The 20,444-nt window shown below is 38.8% G+C and overlaps 1 protein-coding gene across 4 annotated transcripts in view; it reads right to left on the bottom strand.

The window, feature by feature from the left end:
• Positions 1-20,444, bottom strand: part of LOC149571036 (serine/threonine-protein kinase 12-like) — a 352,869-nt gene that overhangs the window by 297,564 nt on the left and 34,861 nt on the right. For all 4 annotated transcript variants that reach the window (XM_089808374.1, XM_089808379.1, XM_089808382.1 and 1 more), the window contains exon 4: positions 11,390-11,473. In XM_089808374.1, the coding sequence (XP_089664500.1) occupies positions 11,390-11,473 (84 nt within the window). The remainder of the gene's footprint in view (positions 1-11,389; positions 11,474-20,444) is intronic.

Here is a 20,444-nt window from a genome sequence, read left to right as displayed (position 1 = left end):
ATATATATAATATTATATGTATATAGATATATACAATTAATGAATCAATTATGTAATATTAACTTGAGGATAGATCTATAGACAAAAAATATAGATTCAATTTCACACAAGCTAACATACTTAACACTCCCTCTTTAGCAAGGGAAATTGAAACAAGTTTAACTTACACAATAAGGTGTAAACATCATTATGTTTTAAACTAAGAGAGAGAAAGAAAAAGAAAGAAAAAACATAATGGATTTTCATGGTGTTCGGCAAGATCGCCCAAAGACCCATGAAGGTTATCAATATGTCCGACAAAATCCGGCCTGAAGAACAAGGATAACCCTCACTTCAAAAACAATGGGTTACATGGTGTTCGGCGAGATCGCCCAAAGACCCATGAAAGTTATCAATGTGTCCAGCAAAATTCGGCCCAAATAACAAAGATAACACTAAATCCAATCATTGTTTGAAGATAGATCAACTAAAATAAAGTCGTCACTTTATAATAGGATCAGAACACACAAAAGGTCGTCACCTTTCACAAGAAAAGTCATCACTTTTCACAATACAAGCTTGTAAGAAAAAAAAAATTTGTATTCATGAATATTAGATAATAAATGCATTTACAATAATGTCATACCAAGTTTTCCTCGGAAGTACACAATTTTCAACTTCGCAAGAGGTTTGGTGAAAATATCAGGATTTTGTTCATTTGTACTGATATAATTTAATTTAATGATATCTCTGCCGACCATGTCTCTTATGTAGTGATAGGGAGTCTCGATATGCTTTGATCGATTGTGGAAAACATGATTTTCTGACAGCTTGACACAACTTTGATTATCACAATGAATCATTGTTGGTTTTAGAGGATTTCCAAATAGCCCAAATAGTAGTTTCCTTAACCAAACTGCTTCATGTGCTCCCATGGAAGCAGCTACATACTCAGCTCTAGTAGAACTCAAGGCAACAACTGATTGTTATCTGCTGAACCAAGATATCATTGCTGACCCAAGACTGAAGCAACAACCTATAGTGCTTTTGCGATTAGAAGAGCAACCTGCCCAATCTGAATCAATATATTCTTCCAAATTTATCTCAATGTTTTCATACTTTAATCCAAAGCCAATAGATCCTCGTAAATATCTTAATATATGTTTTGCAGCCATAAGATGAATCTTCTTAGGTTTACACATAAAATGACTAAGGACATTTGTAGCATAGCATATGTCGGGTCTGGTATTCACAAGATACATAAGAGATCCAATTATTTGTCTAAAGAGAGTAGGATCAATGTCCTCAAATTTTGATACTTCTTCTTTTAGGTTGTGTAAGTTTGTTTCCATCAGAGTAGATAAGGGCTTACTATCCATCATTCCAAATCTAGTCAGAATATCTTGAGTGTACTTTCCTTGATGTAAGAAAATGTAGTCTTTCTTCTTATTAACTTCTAATCCCAAGAAGTAGTGTAGTAACCCTAAATCTTTCATTTCAAATTCAGCTATCAGATCTTGTTTACATTTTTCAATTAATTTATCATCACCTGTTACTAAGAAGTCACCAACGTATAGAACAAGTATTACCATCTCATCATTTGTGGTTTTGAAATATATGTCAGAGTCAGCTTCATGTTTTGAGTATCCAAGTTTGGATAGGTAGTTGTCTATCCTTTCATACCAAGCTCGAGGAGCGTGTTTGAGACCATAGAGTGCTTTCTTGAGTTTACATACATACAATTTTTTATCTTTTATGGTGAACCCTTCAGGTTGTTCTATGTAGACTTCTTCATTAATGACTCCATTTAGGAATGCAGTTTTTACATCCATTTGATGAATCTTCCATCCTTTTGATGCTGCAATTGCAATAATTGTTCTTACAGAAGTGTAACGAGCTACTGGAGAAAAAGTTTCTTCATAGTCAATGCCAGCTTTCTGAGAAAATCTAGCTTTGTGTTTTTCAATACTTCCATCAGCTGCGTATTTGATTTTGTATAACCATTTTGAAGATACAACTGTTTTGTCTTTAGGCCCAATTACAATATCCCAAACATCATTCTGAATTATGGAATTGTATTCTTCTACCATGGCAACTTTCCACTCTTGTGACTTTAGGGCTTCTTCAGCTGTTGATGGTTCGGTTTTGTTTAGCTCAGTTATAAGAACAGTGTAACATGATTGATTTCGAGTTCTCTTGTTTTCTTTTGAGATCTCATCTGGTTCCACATTGTTTTCTTCAAGCATCTTCCTTGCCCATACTGGTCTTTTCTTCCTATTAGTTATATCTGGTTCTCTTTCTTCAGATGTGTGCTCCCTCTGATTTTCAGTTTGTCTAATTTCCTCATCATCTAAGTTTGGTTCATCTTCTATGCTGGTTGAAAGTTTTAAAGCAGAGTCCTCTTCAAAAATTACATCTCTACTTATTTCAACTGATCTTTGTCCAAGAATATAAATTCTATAACCTTTGGAATTTTCACTATATCCTATAAATATACCTCTCTTCCCAGAAGGTTCAAGTTTAGTCCTCTTTTCTTTGGGTATGTGTATATAGACTGGACATCTTGAGGTAATGGGATATCTTTTTCAATGTAGTCTTCTAGTTCCAGTTCTTCAAGAAACATAATGATACAGGTTTTCCAAGAGAAAAATTTTGATGCACCTTCAAGTCTATCTTCCACTCTGATGTTATTTGTCATTATTTCTTTTTCCAATTGAAATTTGAGATTTCTCTACCAATTTGGCTCTGATACCATGTAAAGTTTTAATATGTTGAGGTTATCTTATTGGTGTAAGTCTCAATTTCAATGTATCTTGATAATGTAGAATTTGAAATTCAATATGGTACTGTATATGCTCTAATTACTAGATGTTGACTGTAGAATGAGATAATATATTCAAAGGAAGAAAAACTAAATTGAAATTGATATATATAATAGTCTGCGATGAGAGAGTATGATTGCCATTGTAATTGATCAACTTCTCATCGTAGACCATTATTTATAAGTAAGCATACAAATGAGAAGTCACGGTGAACAATCACTTTGAATGGTTACACTGGCACCAAGCACGACAGTCACGATGATTCATATTAATTGTAGGTTGTCGTTAACAAAACTCCACTTACGATGGTTGGCAAGTATAACAATTATTATCTACCGATAATAAAGTCTTATGTAAATATAGTATGCTATCGGCAGTTGGATTATATACAAACTGATTACATTATGTAGATTCTTAATATAATCTTAAGTATATATGCATATGTATAATATTATATATATATAATGATAAGATATATATATATGTAATATTATATGTATATATATATACAATTAATGAATCAGTTATGTAATATTAACTTGAGGATAGATCTATAGACAAAAAATATAGATTCAATTTCACACAAGCTAACATACTTAACAAAGGTGAATGATGCATTTACTATGAGGATTTGTAGGGAGCCACAGGGATGCTCGGAAAGGAGATTCAACCCAAAAGCCATGGCCGCCATTAGTCAATTTGGATGTCATTTCATTCAATTCTCATCGTTTTCTTATTTGCATCTTGCAGTGTTTGACGGATTTCCCTTAAAGCTACCAAGGTATCCAAGTGATATGATCGTGTTGATTGAGATCATACAGCAAACCCTAGAAGTGAATATACTGAGTGGGAGCCTGAAAAAGAAAGGATATGAATTCCCCATGAAAGTCGAAGCTTTCAGCTGTGATACCCGATCCAATGCTAAAAACATGATGAAGGTGTTCAAGAAGAAATATAAGCTCGACATGTATGAAATCCTGAGGCCCATGTTCAACCCGAATGGGTATGCCAAAGATGTTTTGCAGATAGGGAGCGTGATAAAGCACATCACTACCATTGAAGACTATTGGGCCGATTGCAACAATGAGTTCAAGAGCTGTAATTGGGCCTTTGCTAGACTGACAGTCGACCCAATGAAGATGTATAAAGTTAATATTGATGTAGAAGGGGTGGAAGACGACAATCAAAACATGTATAGCAATACCTACTTGACCAAGCTAAGAGGTACTCCCATAAGTTCAAAACCTTATGAAGAGGCTGTGGAAGACTAGACATGATGATGGCTAGAATCTACAAGAGAACTGGAAAAAGGGTCAAGTGGACCATTGTACGGTGAAGCAGGAGCAAATGCATGACCGCCCAAGCATCTCCAAATGTAGCGGTCGCCTCATCTTCTCAAAGTGGTGCCTTAGGCACAATCTTGCCCATCACTCAAGGGTCTGCTCAACCGGCCAGTGGAGGTGACCAACCTCCTGAAAAGAATATCCCACTTGATAAGACTTGTCAAGATGGTTCAATACCAGTGATTGGAACTGAGACGGAGGCTGAGAAGAAGGTGGAGGAACTGAAGCATAATGCAGTTTCAGTGGCTCTCTCACCCCACAACAATCCTATCCCATCTGTAAATGTCGCATTACTCCTACCAAGTAGTCCCCAAATATAAGTGGCGGACCTTGGAGATGGCGAAAGTAGCAAGAGCAAGTCTACTAAGTTCAACGAAGCTACAAAGAAGACTACAAAAACAGAGAAAGGTCCCCAAGCTTCAAAACTTATTTCCCAAGTCCCAAAGAACCCCTTCTCCTCAACTACAAAGACATTGACCCCAATCAAAAGGAAAATGTTCAGTGTAGACATGCTCGGGAACGCATCTAAGGTGATTGGCACAGAATCATGGCTAGAAGATACCTTGGACAAAAAGAGGAAGAGGAAAGAAGAGGGAGTCCCCAACAAAGAAACTTTATCTCTGGCTATCCATTCTGGATCAGCATTGAATAAAGTTAAGCAGAAGACCCTCTCTATTCTTGGACAAGATCCTGATATAGGGCATTTGACTATGGAGATTGCTAAGCCTACTAAGGAAGGGAGGATTGAAGACATGTCTACAAAGGACTTCGCATTAAATTTTGTGGACCTCAGAGAAGTTAGACATGACAATAAGGTGGGCATGTGGAAATTAACAAATGATGTTATAGAAGGACAACATGAAAGCCTTAAGCTAGCTAAAGTCAGAATGAAGGCAGAGATTCATGAACTTAATTGCTTCATCAGGCAACTAGTCACCCCGTTGGCAAGCATCTCAAGAATGTCAACCACCAGTGATCCTATAGCCACTGACATTCAGGCTATCATCTCCTAGTTACAAGAAGACAAGCATTTCGAGTAGATTGGTAGGGAGTGGAGCAGAAAACTCAAGTCTGAGGGACTTGCAATCATAGAGAAAATCAGTAATGCAATACTAAGGCTCAAAACAAAGAAAGATAATATCTCAGCTAACCAAGCTACCCTATTAGCAGAGAAAGCCAAAAGCAAGGATTGCATTTCCTTATTGAAAATGATTATCCACATGAAGGCTAAAGATTTTGCCTAAGGGAGATGAGCCCTTATTTGAATGGCTAGAGAGGAATAGTTGGAGTTGCTGTCATGCAAAAGAATTTCTCCAATTATCTTGATAGCTTGATAGAGAAATCTTCTGATCACCAAAACAGAGTGTCCGAGCTCCAAAAGCTTCGCGGGTGTGTATACGTGGCTGTGCAGGAAATGCAAGAACAGTTGAATACCATCAAAGATTTAGCCAAAGAGCATTCCAAGTGGCTTTTAAGATACACTAACATTCATGTTCATAGACATGAGGAGTTCATCCCAATCATTGTTTCCACCAAAGCCTATAAGGAAAAGTTAGAAAAAGGAAAGAAGACGAAGTGATTCTTATCCCGCCCTTTCATATTTTGATGTAATGATTGTAACTGACAATTAGCTCCTTGCCATTTGTCAATTTTGAAGAGAAGAACCGATTTGAGTCTCATTTTGTAACAGTCATCTCGGAATCCTATATGTATCTAATGGAAAGATTAAGAGAAGGTCGGCTAATTTTTGGCATAGAAACTCTTCATGTTGCAGAGACAAGTTGAATGTATTGTGTTGATTATGTATTGTTCCATTGCTTTGTGATAGCTAAGGATATCTCTTTTCGTTGAATTGAGTTAAGGAATAAACAGAGCTTTCTTCCCCTGTTCAATGCAACAAGCTGTAGATAATAATAGTATTCTTGAAAGTTTAAAGAGATTTTGTTTTGTGTTTTTCTTCAAGTTAGTCTCTTCTTTATTAGAGTTACAGGCTTTCAATTAAGCAGTTGATTCATAGACTCAAAAATTTCTACGGGTTCATAAGATGTGTGAGTTCACAGACTTGATTAACTTTAAGACCCAAATCTTCGCCTGAGTTAGTTCCTATTTAGGCCTAACTTGGTTTGCCTCTCCTGTTCTATGGTCAAGAACAAACCCCATTTAGAGTTAGGAATAAACAAGATTCATTGCAAATCACAAAATCCAAGGGAGTTGTACCTAAGAATTCAGAGGGAAGTCAATCACTTAGTTATGATTTCCCAACTATTGTAACTAGATATTGTTCAAGAATATTGGCATTCAAAGAGTAGAATAAAAGAACAACCTGTTTCCCAACAGATTGTAAAAATTGAAGTTAGTTTGATTTAGTCCCTGTTATAACGCTTTGGTGGGGAAGGTGGATTCCCCTAATGTATTTAATGGGAGGTAGTAGAAGTGTAGAGGACAATAAGAAATTGATGTAGACAAACTCTTTCATCTATGTAGGAATAAGACGCCTACTAGCGACATTTGGACACGGGTGGCACGATGGCTGGCCAAAAGAGGGTGATGCAAGAATTAGACACCTATGGTGACACTTATAGTGGTTGGGAGGATACAATGGAGAGTGGTGGGACTGTTTCAAAGGGAGATAGTACTTCGGCTGAGGTTGGGAACGATGAAACAGGTGCAGGGTCCCCACCTAAGACACTTTTCACTCCTCAGTTCCCTACTTTGGCACATTTGATAGCTACCACTCCCATGCCGCCTATTCCACCATTTGGCCAAAGGCATGCGTTGATTGTTATGACACCAACCATGACCATGACAGAGACAACAGTAGTAGTATCTACCCAGATGGAGGTTGCCAAGGAGCCATCCCAGCTAGCCACCCTTGAGGGAACTCAAGTCGTAGACATTCTAATGGATTCAATTGCCCCAGATCTAGTAGTTGCAGTTCCATCCGAAGGGCTCGTGGAGATGCACCAGGCACCAGAGCCAGATGAGAGTGGATTGCTAAAGCCTCAAGTTTGACTTGAGGTGATTGGCATAGAGGTTTTCGTTACTATAGCTTCATCCTTGTTGACCAAACTCGTGACTGTGGCCCAGCCAACCCAGCCAGAGGTTGAGGGTGTTGAAGTGATGGGTCGAGCCAATGTGTTCTTAAGATAGTAGTTCTAACTCACCCCTATAGATGGCAGTCCCCCTCCATCTAGTCCCTGAAATGAGGAGAGGTCTTGACTAGAGTATCTTTCATTCTAGCACCACATGAGTTGAAGGTGCCACAGTCCGAGGATGCGCCCAAAGATGAGGGGGCCGCACCGAAGGTGGACGTTGCTGCCACATAAGGGGCAGAGATGGATACAGAGCAGGATGTCGATACTAAGGATGGGCCAGACTATGGGTCAAATGTGGAGAGAACCATGGTGTACATTATGACTCTAGAGGATGTGTTGGAGAGAGGTCAAATCATTGGATAGCATGCCTTGACCCGGAGAAAAGAATTGTAGTTGATCTTAGCCTATATCTGGAGGGGCTTTCCTGAGAGTTTTCACTCTTGCTTTAAGGTAAGAGGATGGCCAACCATGGAGATGCCAAAGATGCTAGCCAATTGGGCTCCAGAACCCGAGTTGGTACCATGCAACACAGCCATGAAGAAGCTTGCACATGAGATAGTAGTGGCGTATAAAGATGCCTATTATTCTTAGCGGCATGCAAAGGCGGATAGAGAGGTAGAAAGGGTGGCCACTACAAGATCCAACACGGTAAAGGCAAAGGCTCGAGAGGAGCTACCAACTGAATTGATGAGTCAATAGGTAGCATGGGTAATAGAGCGAGCAGCGCTCTTGCAAGACAAAGAAAAGGTTGAAAAGGGATTAAAGGCGGCTCGAGCACAGGCTATGGAGGCAACATTTCTACTGAAGGAGGTTGTGGAGGTTAACACACGTACACAAAAGGACTTGAGCGTTTGGACGGACCAGGTCTATGAGTTGCGTCTATGGCTAGACACTCTAGGGATGCAACCTCCCCCTTGGTTTCTGTTTTGATGTATGTAGTTCATTATCTCCTATTTTGTACAATTGCACATCGTCAGGAGATGACTTTCCTTTTGGGGGGGTAATGTTGCCAGGATAATGGGTAGTTAGAGACAGTTGGCATATCCGAGGGAGTTGCACAGTCGCGACGGTTCACCTCGCAACCCATCAAAAACTATATGTAACCATTATTCCCTTTCATTGAGACGTGTTGGTGTGGAATATTATTGTGTATGATGACTAAGCAATGAATATAATATGATTGTTCTCTACTTCCATTCAATGTTAAGTACCTTTCCTTCTGTATGCATTAGTTTTGTTACCCATTAGGGAAAACAATCTCCTTTTATTATTAATAAAATATCATATTGTTACTGACCCAAAAAAAATATATTTATTCTTTCATATTGGTGAGAGGTGTTCTGTCACCTAGTTCTATCGGAGGAAATTGATAAGTTTTATTAATTCCTTGTTTACTATTTTTTTCTCTTTTCTGGGGGTTGTTGCTTTGTGCTCTTCTTCAAAGCTTGTTTGATGCATTATCGGTGGGATACTGCTAATCACGGATATGCATATCACTAATATTCCTATTATTTTTTATCATTATCTTCTCATGCTAAGTATCAAGACATGCGATCATATATGCCCGACTCATATCAAATGGTCTTTTTCTATTTTGCCTCCCTAGACAACCTTGTAAATTTATCTTTATAAGTAACTCCTGTATAATCTTGTATCTCTTGTATCTATTTTTCTCTCACTTATATATACAAAAAAAAATTATTTTGCTCTCCCTAGACACAAGATTATAAGTGATCAACAAGGGAGAGTGAAATAGATACAAGAGACACTCATATCAAATGGTCTTTTGTGTCAATAAAAGTATCCATAGACCATCTAGCACTTGAACTTGGGACCTCCCATATGCATGTTGGGGTGCTCTACTAGTAAGCTACTAGGCCTCATTATGTTCCTCACTTCTTTGGGCTTTTTCTTAGGCTTCTTATATGTAGTTCACTCGATCACAATTCTTTATTTCTGATGTTTCTGCATTCCTAACATACCACTACTCCGAGGGGACTGATTCTCCTTGTCCTCCCACACTACAGATGCATCAATGTGCTAAAGTTAATTTCAACACAATAAAAACCACAAAACAAGGAACAATACTGCCGTAATATTGATCTAATATTGAATTAGTTTAGATATTCCATACCTAATTCATCAAAACAAAACTTTATCTTTCACATTTGTTCTCATTGATGGACATATTCTTCTATCAATGTTAACTTTAAAAATAATCAACATGTGTCTAGAAATGACTTGTTCCAGTGGTGGAATGCTTGGAGATAGCCATGAGCATGACATGAAAATATGAAATAAATGAAATCATAACAAAATGTAATGTCTCTGCTATTAGGTCTGCTTGTAGGGTGGATGGTATTGTTTCTTAGGGTTTTCGCTAGTTGGTTAGAGGAAGTCTTTGATGTCACCAATGAGATGAGAGGATGTAATGGAGTTGAACAACAGTTTTGGAGTGATTTTGGAGAACTTGTTCAAGACATATAGTTTTTAGTAAGTTACTACTTTTAGTAAGTGCCAACTTCAATATTATTTGGTCAATTGAGGCTTTGGGATTCCTTTCTTCTTTTAACAATTACTATTTATAGTAACAAATAATCCCAACAGTTGGTCATAGTTTGGTGTCCCATTAGCTTCAATGTACAATATCCTCAGTTTTCAGATTTGTATAGTCGATGTTCATTGGCCACAATTCACGGGAGGAATGCCGACAGGGTCAGTGCATGGATTTCTATTTTTTAGTTTTGCTCAGTAGACACTCGGATATTATTATTTGGTGACGAATTATAGTTTGGAGCTTTATACTTAAAATAACATTATTATTAAAGTTAAATATAATTTGCAATGTCTCTTGTATCTATTTTTCTCTCCCATATTGTTATTTATCTTTATTTTCTCAGCAAAACTAAACACCAAGTGCAGAGAAAGGATTTCTTAAACATGGAGGCAAACTTCTCTGTAACTCCTCGGCTGCAACAGAAAGACTTTCCCGGGCCAGTGAGGAGGAAAATGTTGAGGGGTCTGTTAAAGATAAAGACAAATAAGATGGTGGAAGCAGTGATAGACATCTTAGGTAGGAAATTCCAAGAGCACAACTGGCGCTAGAGGATAAATATCAACATAGTGTCTATAGTTTTGGCATGTGGGTTGCATCTTGGAGAAGACATTGTCACTGTGAAATGGGTTGTCACCTCTCTGTTCAATAATGAGATTTTATTGGGTTTGGATTCCATTCTGGAATGGGCAGTAACAGGGGTTGGCACTGACATTACAGAATTTTATGAAGATGGGAGGGATGCGAAGGAGTATGGCATTACCATGTTTGTGAGGTGGGTGGGAAAGAACAAGGGAAGCATATTTGGATGAGTGATGGGCAGCATCGCTGAAGCTGAAAACAAAGATTCAGAGGAATGAGGAAGGGGTTGCTACTAATTTCCAGGTGGTTATTCCCCGACGAGTGCATACCAGATTTCAAATTTGAGCGTCTTGCCAAGCTCAAAGATTGAATAGTTAAAACTGTGGAAGAGTAAACAATACCAAGTTCTGGGGGAAAAGATGGTTGCTGATAGCAGGTTTCTCTTAAGTCGTTTGAAATAACCTCATAGGTTTGATAACAGGCTTTCTGCATTTTGAAAAATCTGACATAAATGCTATATATAAGTTTATTTTATGCTGGGTCAAAAATCTATTAAAGATTAAATCTCTCTTTTCTAATGTAAAGGGGATATATGGGGTCCAGTCTCAAGAACTTGTGGAAGATTCAACAATCCCAAGTTCTGAGGGGAAAGATGGTTGCTGATAGCAGGTTTCTCTTAAAGTTGTTTGAAATAACCTCATAGGTTTGATAACAGACTTTCTGCACTTTGAAAAATCTGATGTAAATGTTATATATAAGTTTATTTTATGCTGGGTCAAAAGTCTATTAAAGATTAAATCTCTGTTTTCTAATGTAAAGGGGATATATGGGGTCTAGTCTGAAGAACTTGTGTTGAAAACATTTTGATGGAGTCAGTATTACTCCATTTTGCATTCTGATGTAATCTCTATAATCTTTTATATTAATAAAATATATAACTGATCTAAAAGAAATCCATGTATCAAAAAACTTTTTTCACTATTAAAACATAACTCATTTTACTCTTGATAGTACCTGAAGCATTGTGCATTTTCCTGTATAATCTATCTCAGCGTGATCAATCTCATACCCAATTGTATTTGATTCAAGTGGAGGACTCTATTAGAAATCACAAAAAGTTATGTTAGAAGGTAAAAGTCATCTTTGCTTAAAACATAAAAAGAACGTAAGCAAATGGAAGGAACAAAACTAGTAGGTGTTTTAATTTCTTATTTCGTATGACACAAATAGTAATAATTACTAAACGGAAACATGTCTCCAATATCTTAGTTGTGCTATGCATGACCATAATCTATCGGAAATGCCCTATCATATTAGCAATAGGAAAGGTGCTTCAACTCATATAAATACAACAGTAAAAAAATGTAAGAACATTATTTCTGAGCTAAATTTTAATAATAAAAGATTTTTCCATCACGGACGTCAAAATATACTACTTGCATCTATTAGATCATTCAAAAAAATTAAAACACATTGAAAAAATTTCAATTTATTTTGGGTACTTCAAGAAACTTCTAAAAGTCATCTATAATTTTTGAGTTTACTGCTTGCATTCCTAGAAGAAATATCTTCCAAATAAATGAGACAAATACTAATAGTAAAGTAATATCAGCTAAAAATATCAAGTAATCCTTTCTAGAATTATATTTTCCTTATTTGCACAGTAAAAACAACCGAGCTAGTAGTGTCTTTCATTTGTCAAAACAACTAAGATATGTCTAGAAGATCAAATCAGCGATATTGCAATTCGGGAACAAAAATTCTTGGCCAGTATATTACATCTCCCTTGAGCCATGCTTTGGTGGTTGTTGATGCGAGTTTTGTATCACTTACATAACATATTAGCAATTGAACATTTGATACGAAGTATCAAACATACAATTCCTCTCTTGAAAAGTTATTACTCATGAAAACCTAAGCAATAGCTCCAATGTTCCTTACACCGTTGGATACTCGCTCAGTTTTATCGATGTGATTTGTTGATAATCACGTAGGTGGCCTTACGCTATTCATTCAAGGATGACTTGGACATTGGTGGAATGAAGGTGATGGTGATTCGGTTTGTGAAATGTGTAGAGGCAGATAACATTGATGGTGGCGATGATGGAGGATGTGTCTGCCAATGGTGATGTTGATGGTAAAGTGATGGTGGTGGAAGGTGAGTGGATGTGTTCTAATACTCGACCTACTCTAACTTCCTTCTCTCTAAACTTCAACTACCCAGCTATTCACTATTCTACTCCTCCTATGAATGGAAGGTTAGCAAATAGATGGGGATCGAACCTAATGAGAGCTGACAAGCAGCCTCACCTCCACAGGTGCAATGATTCAAAGGAACAATAAACTAGTTTACCACACAAAGCTTCCCAACCAGCCGCTAGGATGCTAGTGGCCTAGTATTGATCCCTATCAAACATTTACCAATGCTACCATACAACTATCCATCTACTTTAACTTCATTTAAACAACTTCAAATGCAACCAACTTAAAACAACTTGAAAGAAAATCTAACTATGTGGAAGTAGAAAACATGCAATAATACCCAATGTTCTTAATCAACATGCAAATTGCAACAATGAAAAAGAGAGCAATTTTGGTATTATCTTCACAACAATTTCTCCAACCCCTTTACAAATGAGAGCAAATGGCCTTTTATAGGGGCCAAAAATACAACAGATGGTGGAGATCAAAACAAGATCAACGATCCAGATTGGATCCTCAAAACCCTAACTAGGGTTGTCACCCCATCGGCCAATGAGAAGCCGGCACCTCATCAATGGACCAATGAAAAAAGTGCAAAAAGTGGCAACCAATGAGAAAGCACCAAAATGGTGGCCAACCAGAAATAGACACTTGTCCTATTCTAAAAGAAAGGGAAATTGCCACTTGGGCTTACATCAAATGATCTTCTAATATAAATCTTCCCTTTTCTTTCATCTTCTTAGCTAAGGCAATGAACTTAGCTAGCCTTTCGTTAACTTCTTCCATAGGAGGACAAGGTGTGTGCTTCGCCCTGAGTTTCGCTGACTTCGCCACGCCACTTGCTGCTTGTAGCATCCTTTCGTGATCCTTCTCATATTCTTTCTCAAATCCAATAAAAGCATTGAGAGAGGAAAGGGTGCCCAAATGCTTCTTCTTGATAGCAACCTTCTCCAACTCATCCAACCTCGATCCAAAATCTGTTTCATTGACATCCTCTTCTTTGATATCCTCAAAATCAAGTGCCACCTCAACGTTGCTCATCATGGTTGAAATGGAAGTGTCGATGCTTGGGTTGTGATGTGCAACTGCCTTTTGTATATCCTTACCTTCCCCAACTCATCCAACCTCGATACAAAATCTGTTTCATTGACATCCTCTTCTCTGATATCCTCAAAATCAAGTGCCACCCCAACGTCGCTCATCATGGTTGAAATGGAAGTGTCGACGCTTGGGTTGTGATGTGCAACTGCCTTTTGTATATCCTTTTATGGTACTGCCATTGGTATTGGTTATTCGCCTCATTTTTGAGAAGAAGGGAGTTTTGGGCATCATATCCTCTTTGTCTTTCTTAGTGTTTGCCCACTTGGGATTTTTACTTGCACTAACATCCTCCATGCCCGTCGCCCTATTACGAGATGGTAGAGTGGTGGACCAGAAGGCAAGAAGAACCAAGAGGAGAAATCCTTAGACTAGAACGAAAGAAGGATGTTAGCTTAAGGACCCCTTGCAACTCTAGATGATGAAAATTACCTTTACAAATAGCCAAGGGGGATTGTCCTTCCTTTAGTCTGTCCTTTATCCATATCATGTCCACTATAGCGATATTGGTGTCGGTTATTCTCTTCATTTTTGAGAAGGGAGTTTTGGGCATCATATCCTCTTTGTCTTTCTTAGTGTTTGCCTGCTTGGGATTCTTACTTGCACTAACATCCTCCATGCTCGTCGCCCTATTACAGGATGGTAGAGTGGTGGACTAGAAGGCAAGAAGAACCAAGAGGAGCAATCCTTAGACTAGAACGAAAAATGGATGTTAGCTTAAGGACCCCTTGCAACTCTAGATGATGAAAATTCACCTTAACCAATAATCTTACAGTGACTTTTCGGAACCTAGGACAAGACCTCAAGAGCTTCAAATCCCTTTGCAAATCAGAAATTTATCATGCAATTCACCTCCAAATAAAATTACCCAACCTAGGGCCAAAATCGCAGCCTCTTGCAAAAATCATAATTTTATCTTCCACAAATTTCGGCTCCCACAATTTTCGCCCTCCACAAAATTCACCAAGCAAGAAGAGTGCAGATCTGCTCTTGCAAAATCACCAACACCTTGAGAAGGAGAAGTGAGAAGTGAGGAAGAAATGGAAGAGAGGCCTCCTCTTATACCCAACTTTCTTCTTGGACCCTGGGAGAAAGAAAAACAAATAATTAATACAAAATTATGGCCCAAAATTAAATACTTAACCAAAATTAATTTTGCCATGATGAAAATTAACTTTCTAAATTGCCAATTAGTTATAAATTGCAAAAAGAAATTAAATAATGCCTTGAGGGTGTTAAATATTTCCATTTAATGGGGGTTTAGTAATTAATATGTCATTAAATTTGGATTTTGGCTAACCAAAAGCCATTTTTTCAATATTAAATTACCAATTTCATTAAAAGCAAAAAGTTTTCAAGGCAACTTTAATCTATTAAAACCAATTTTTTTGCAATTTCTCTCCAAGTCGATTTAGCTATGCCAATAAAAAAAAAATTGACAAAAATAAAATAAAATTTCTTCTAAAGCCAAAAATCGATTTTGCCATTTTATTTCACCATCACAAAAATTAATTTTCTTCACCAAAAAAAATAATTAAAATTTTCCAAAAGACCAAATTTAACAAAAATTTCATTTTTTGAAAATTATCCAATTTTATACAATTATATCCAAATTTTCAAAAGAAAATGTCTAAGTACAAAATTTACAATTTTATCCTGCCAAGTGTTGCTCTTTTAAAATTTATTCGGCCTAAGGATGAAATTGGTAGCTCTGGAAAATCAAGTTGAAACCGGGTGAAAATTAATCTAACCCTCTCCCCACTGGCCCTAAAGGTGTCCAAGACATGAAATCTTCAAATTTGAAACCTCTGGACCAAAAATTGCTAAGGCAATCGGAAAAAAAGGGGGTCCCCAAAATTTTGGGGCGATGGTGTGAAAACCTCACAAAAATGGTTAAGGCTTCTAGTCTAGATACATATACCATGTTATATTCCATAGACCATCTAGTACTTGAACTTGGGACCTCCCATATGCATGTTGGGGTGCTCTACTAGAAGCTACTAGACCTCATTATGTTCCTCACTTCTTTGGGCTTTTTCTTAGGCTGCTTATATGTAGTTCACTCGATCACAATTCTTCATTTCTGATGTTTCTGGATTCCTAACATACCTCTACTGTGAGGGGACTGATTCTCCTTGTCCTCCCACACTGTAAATGCATCAATGTGCTGAAGTTGATTTCAACACAATAAAAACCACAAAACAAGGAACAATACTGCTGTAATACTGATCTAATATTAAATTAGTTTAGATATTATATACCTAATTCATCAAAACAAACTTTATTTTTCACATTTACTCTTAGTGACAGACATGTTATTCTATGATCTATCAATGTTAACTTTAAAAATAATCAACATGTGCCTAGAAATGACTTGTTCCAGTGGTGGAATGCTTGGAGATAGCCATGAGCATGACATGAAACTATGAATAAATGAAATCATAATAAAATGTAATGTCTCCACTATTAGGTCCTCTTGTAGAGTGGATGGTATTGTTTCTTAGGGTTTTCGCTAGTTGGTTAGAGGGAATCTTTGATGTCACCAATGAGCTGAGAGGATGTATTGGAGATGAACAACACTTCTGGAGTGATTTTGGACAACTTGTTCAAGACTTACTGTTTTTGGTAAGTTACTAATTTTAGTAAGGGATAACTTCAATACTATTTGGTCAATTGAGGCTTTGGGATTCCTTTCTACTTTTAGCAATTACTATTTATAGTAACAAATAATTCCAATAGTTCGTCATACTTTGGTGTCCCCTTAGCTTCAATATACAATATCTTCAGTTTTCGGATTTGTATAATCGATGTTCATTGGCCATAATTCACAAGGGGAATGCCGACTGGGTCAATGCATGGATGTCTATTTTTTAGTTTTGCTCAGTAGACGCTAGGATATTATTATTTGATGATGAATTATAATTTGGAGCTTTATACATAAAATAACATTATTATTAAAGTTAAATATAATTTGTAATATCCCCACTTTCAAGTCTTCTTGTCGAGTCGATGGTAATGTTGGTTAGGGTATGTGCCAGCTAGTTGAGAGGGAGTTTTTGATTTCACCAATGAGCTTGGATCATTTGTTGGAGTGGAATGACACTTTTTAGAGATATTCTAGATAACTCATCTGAGGCTTACTCTTTTTAGTGTCTGTTTCAATACTATTTAATCAGCTGGGAGTGTAGGATGACTTTCTACTTTTAGCAGTTACTATTTATACTTATAGTAACAACTATTTCTAGCAGTTAGTCATAGTTCAATCTCCCCTCAACTTCAACATGCAGTATCTGTTTTCCGTACTGGGTAAAGAAATCAATGCAAAGACCATAGATATGAATAGCAAAACTTCTTATTATTATTTGCATATGCCAAAGACATTACATTATGCTTGATAAGATAAGATGAAGCAAAATGCTATTCGAAGAACCTTCCCAAAGGAGTCCGTCGGCCACAAACATTATGTCCGCTACAACTATTTACCCGTCGGCTACAAAATCTTTACCGATGACATCGGCTACAGAATATAAAAACACCGACGACAATCAAGTCGGCTGACATCATCCCCCCCAAAAAGAAAAGTCGTCTCCTGATGACTAACAAAATTAGGAGACAACCCACAGACAACAAAAGAAATACTAAAGAGAAGAAGGTGTCCCAGAAGAGTGTTGTTGACAACGTAACTCATACACGTGGTCTGTCTGGATGCGCAGATCTGTCTGAATCTATGAATTAACCTCTACGGCCTCCTTCAATAGAAGCGCGACATCCATAGCCTGTCTCCTGGCCAACTACAACTCATGCTCTGCCGCATCTTTATCTCGGATAGCCGTGTCCCTATCTTGTACAACTGCTGCCATATCCCTCAATAGTGTTGCCCGCTCTGCTGCCCATGCTGCCTGCTGGTCGGCCAAGTCAGTGGCTAACTTTTCTCTTGCCTCTTTCTCAACCATTAGGGATCTCTGAGCTACAACACTGTCTGCTACCCTGTCCGCCTCCATGCATTGCCGAGCATAGTAAACCTCCTTGTACAATCCCACAATCTCATGTGTCAGCTTCATCAGCGGAGTGTCACTCGGTCCCAACTCTAGCTCAATGGCCCAATCTGTCAACATCATAGTTCCAAGAATCACGGCGATTCATGCGATTCACGCGATTCGGCGATTTGATTCAAGCCAAACGATTTTTTGTGAATCGGTGAATCAAATCAGCGATAAAGGGTTTATGAAATAGGTTACTCACTAAATTTCAAGGGTTTTTTTAATTTTCCGATTCATGGCCGATTCGATTCCGATTCATGGCCGATTCACGATTTGATTCGGCCTTGCCGATTTCGATCCGATTCCGATTCTTGTTACTTTGGTCAACATCTCAGGTGTCTCAACCGCCGGCCAACCTTTGTCCACAAAACATGACTGAAATCGTCACAGAAAAATCCCATGAATATATGCTCGGATCAAATGCCACTCCCTTCGTCGAGTCATAGCCTGAATTACCACATCGTGTCCCTTCTTCAAAGCAGACTTCATAGTCCTGAGGTAGTCTCTACACCTATCCTCATCCGACCCGTAATCCTCCTTGGCAAAGCCGTCCAATGACCATTCCGCATCACTATTCGCCTCGTCGTCAATGGAACCCATGCCCACAACCAGTGCGGCCTCCTCTGCTGACAGCGCAACCACGGCCTATGGCATTCCCTACTCCTGAGGCTGAGGCTCTAGTACTGCAGGTGCTGCTCCGAAATAGCTAGGAGACTGAATGGACGGGCCACGCCTGGCAGGAACAAGTCGAAACTGCTACCTCAAAAAAATACTAGCTCTATCCATCACCTCCAGTCATTCGGACTGCGTTGGGTCCGTGCACTCCTCCTGCATTCCTTCGTCTGGTACGTTCTCTACTAAAGGTTCCCGAACTTCTGCTGACTATGCTACGATAACTACTACTGTTGGCTGAGATATAGCAGGTGCCATGGGTGCTGCAACCGGAAGTGCTTCAGCAGGAGCTGAAGAAGTCTCTCGTGTGACGGGTGCTGTCAGCTGAGCAAAGCCTATAGCAAATCCAACTCCCGACCGGACAAGAGAAGGCCGTACCCTGTGTTGCCACGGTGCAGCGAGTGTGACTGCCTAGGATACACCATTCATCAATATCGGTCACCGTGTTTGTCCAAACCCAGGAATGTGAGCCATGTGTAGACCTCTTGGCACCAACCCAGAAGTCACAAGAATTGTAGTGCGCAGAAACAAGGGGGTAGCCGTGACAACCTAAACCTCCTCATCATCCTCGCCTTCCCCTTCTTCCTCCACACTATCCTCCTCAGAAGATGTCTCCTGTCGGCCGCTGTCTGTATCACCTGCCATGTCCATACGAGGCCTCTTTTGGCCTGCAGAACCCTTCTGCCCAGTGGTTGTATCCAAGTGCTTCCACTGCATGATAGGAGGTTCTCCCAGAGCAAGTGGTCCAGGCTTTGCCTCTAACTCATCCGTTGGGATCATCTGTGTTGCTGCATCGAGGAAGAGACCAATCGCGTAGTGGGGTATATAGAAGGTCTTGTGCTCGAGAGTCAAACTCATGCATCCGCTCAACCAGCACAGACGCCCAATCGTACACTTTCCCAGTCATTATTCCGTTCATCATGGACACCTGCGGAAATGAGATATTGGATGCCCTAGAGGATCCCGTGAGCCTGCTCTTGACCAAGTCCATCAGACATCGCCATGGCCCCTCCTGAATGTCGGTTTTCTTTAAACCCCTTCCCTTGGATGTCTCAGCCAATGCCGCCTGCTCTACTTCAGTCAAATCTCCACATACTAATCTGATTAAAAATAGCTTTCCATCCTTAGGAATTTTCTTCAGCTGAACCTTTTTGCCCTACGACCCTAGAATGCCAAAAACACGTGTGAAATCAGTTGCCTTGAATGAGACCACCAAGTTCCTGTCTAGATACTGAAATGTGCTCCTCCGAGAAGCTCTGCCGTATGCCTCAATCATGGCATGCAAATACCCTTCATAATCTCGAATGCAAAAAAAGACATCCGAATGGCCCATTCCACCTGTGCTCTTCAGATGTTTGCTTTAATTGGATGATCATCGGGGGTTTCTTGCCACCATTTCTGGCAATCTGTTCCATTCAACCCTTCAAATTGTATAGTCAATGGCGTGACTTCAACTGCTGCAAGTGCTATAGTCTTACGCTTCTCTTTGTTGTTGCTCGAGCCTTCATTCTGGTTACCTGCGCCGGCCATGCTCCTGCCCTCCACCACTTCAAGCTGAGCTAGTTGTTTTTTCCACTTTCGCTTGCCTGGAGACTCCATCAATTATATCTTTGTCTTTTCCTAACGGTCTTCCAAATCCGTACGGTGGAAAATTCTCTTCGCAAATGTGTACAGTAATGTTTTTCACAATAGCATAAAGAGCACAAATCTGTCAAGTGGCTGCCCAAAAATCCGTACGGTGAGTTATAAAGATTCTGTGGTTGTTGTACGACAGTGTAATTGAATCAAATTGGAACCCGTACACTTCAAACTTGTGATAATGTCCGCAAATTGCGCATGGATTCTCCCTTTCACCATTTAGCAAACTATTTATCTTGTCGCACAGCAAGGCCTACAGGAATCACTCAGATCAACTATTAAAGGGCTTCATAAAATTGAACAAGGGAATTCATCCAAAGCTTCCAAGCACTGAAATGTCTCCAAGGCTGAATATAAGTGCGGTTGCTTCTTTGCCAAAGATGCAGACAAAACCAAGAGTTGTTCGTACAATGTCAATG

The sequence above is a fragment of the Cupressus sempervirens genome, chromosome 2 (genome assembly GCF_028749045.1).
Source record: "Cupressus sempervirens isolate cs-2001-9-10 chromosome 2, ASM2874904v1, whole genome shotgun sequence".
NCBI lineage: Eukaryota > Viridiplantae > Streptophyta > Pinopsida > Cupressales > Cupressaceae > Cupressus > Cupressus sempervirens.
This window is presented reverse-complemented; position numbering and strand designations above follow the sequence as displayed.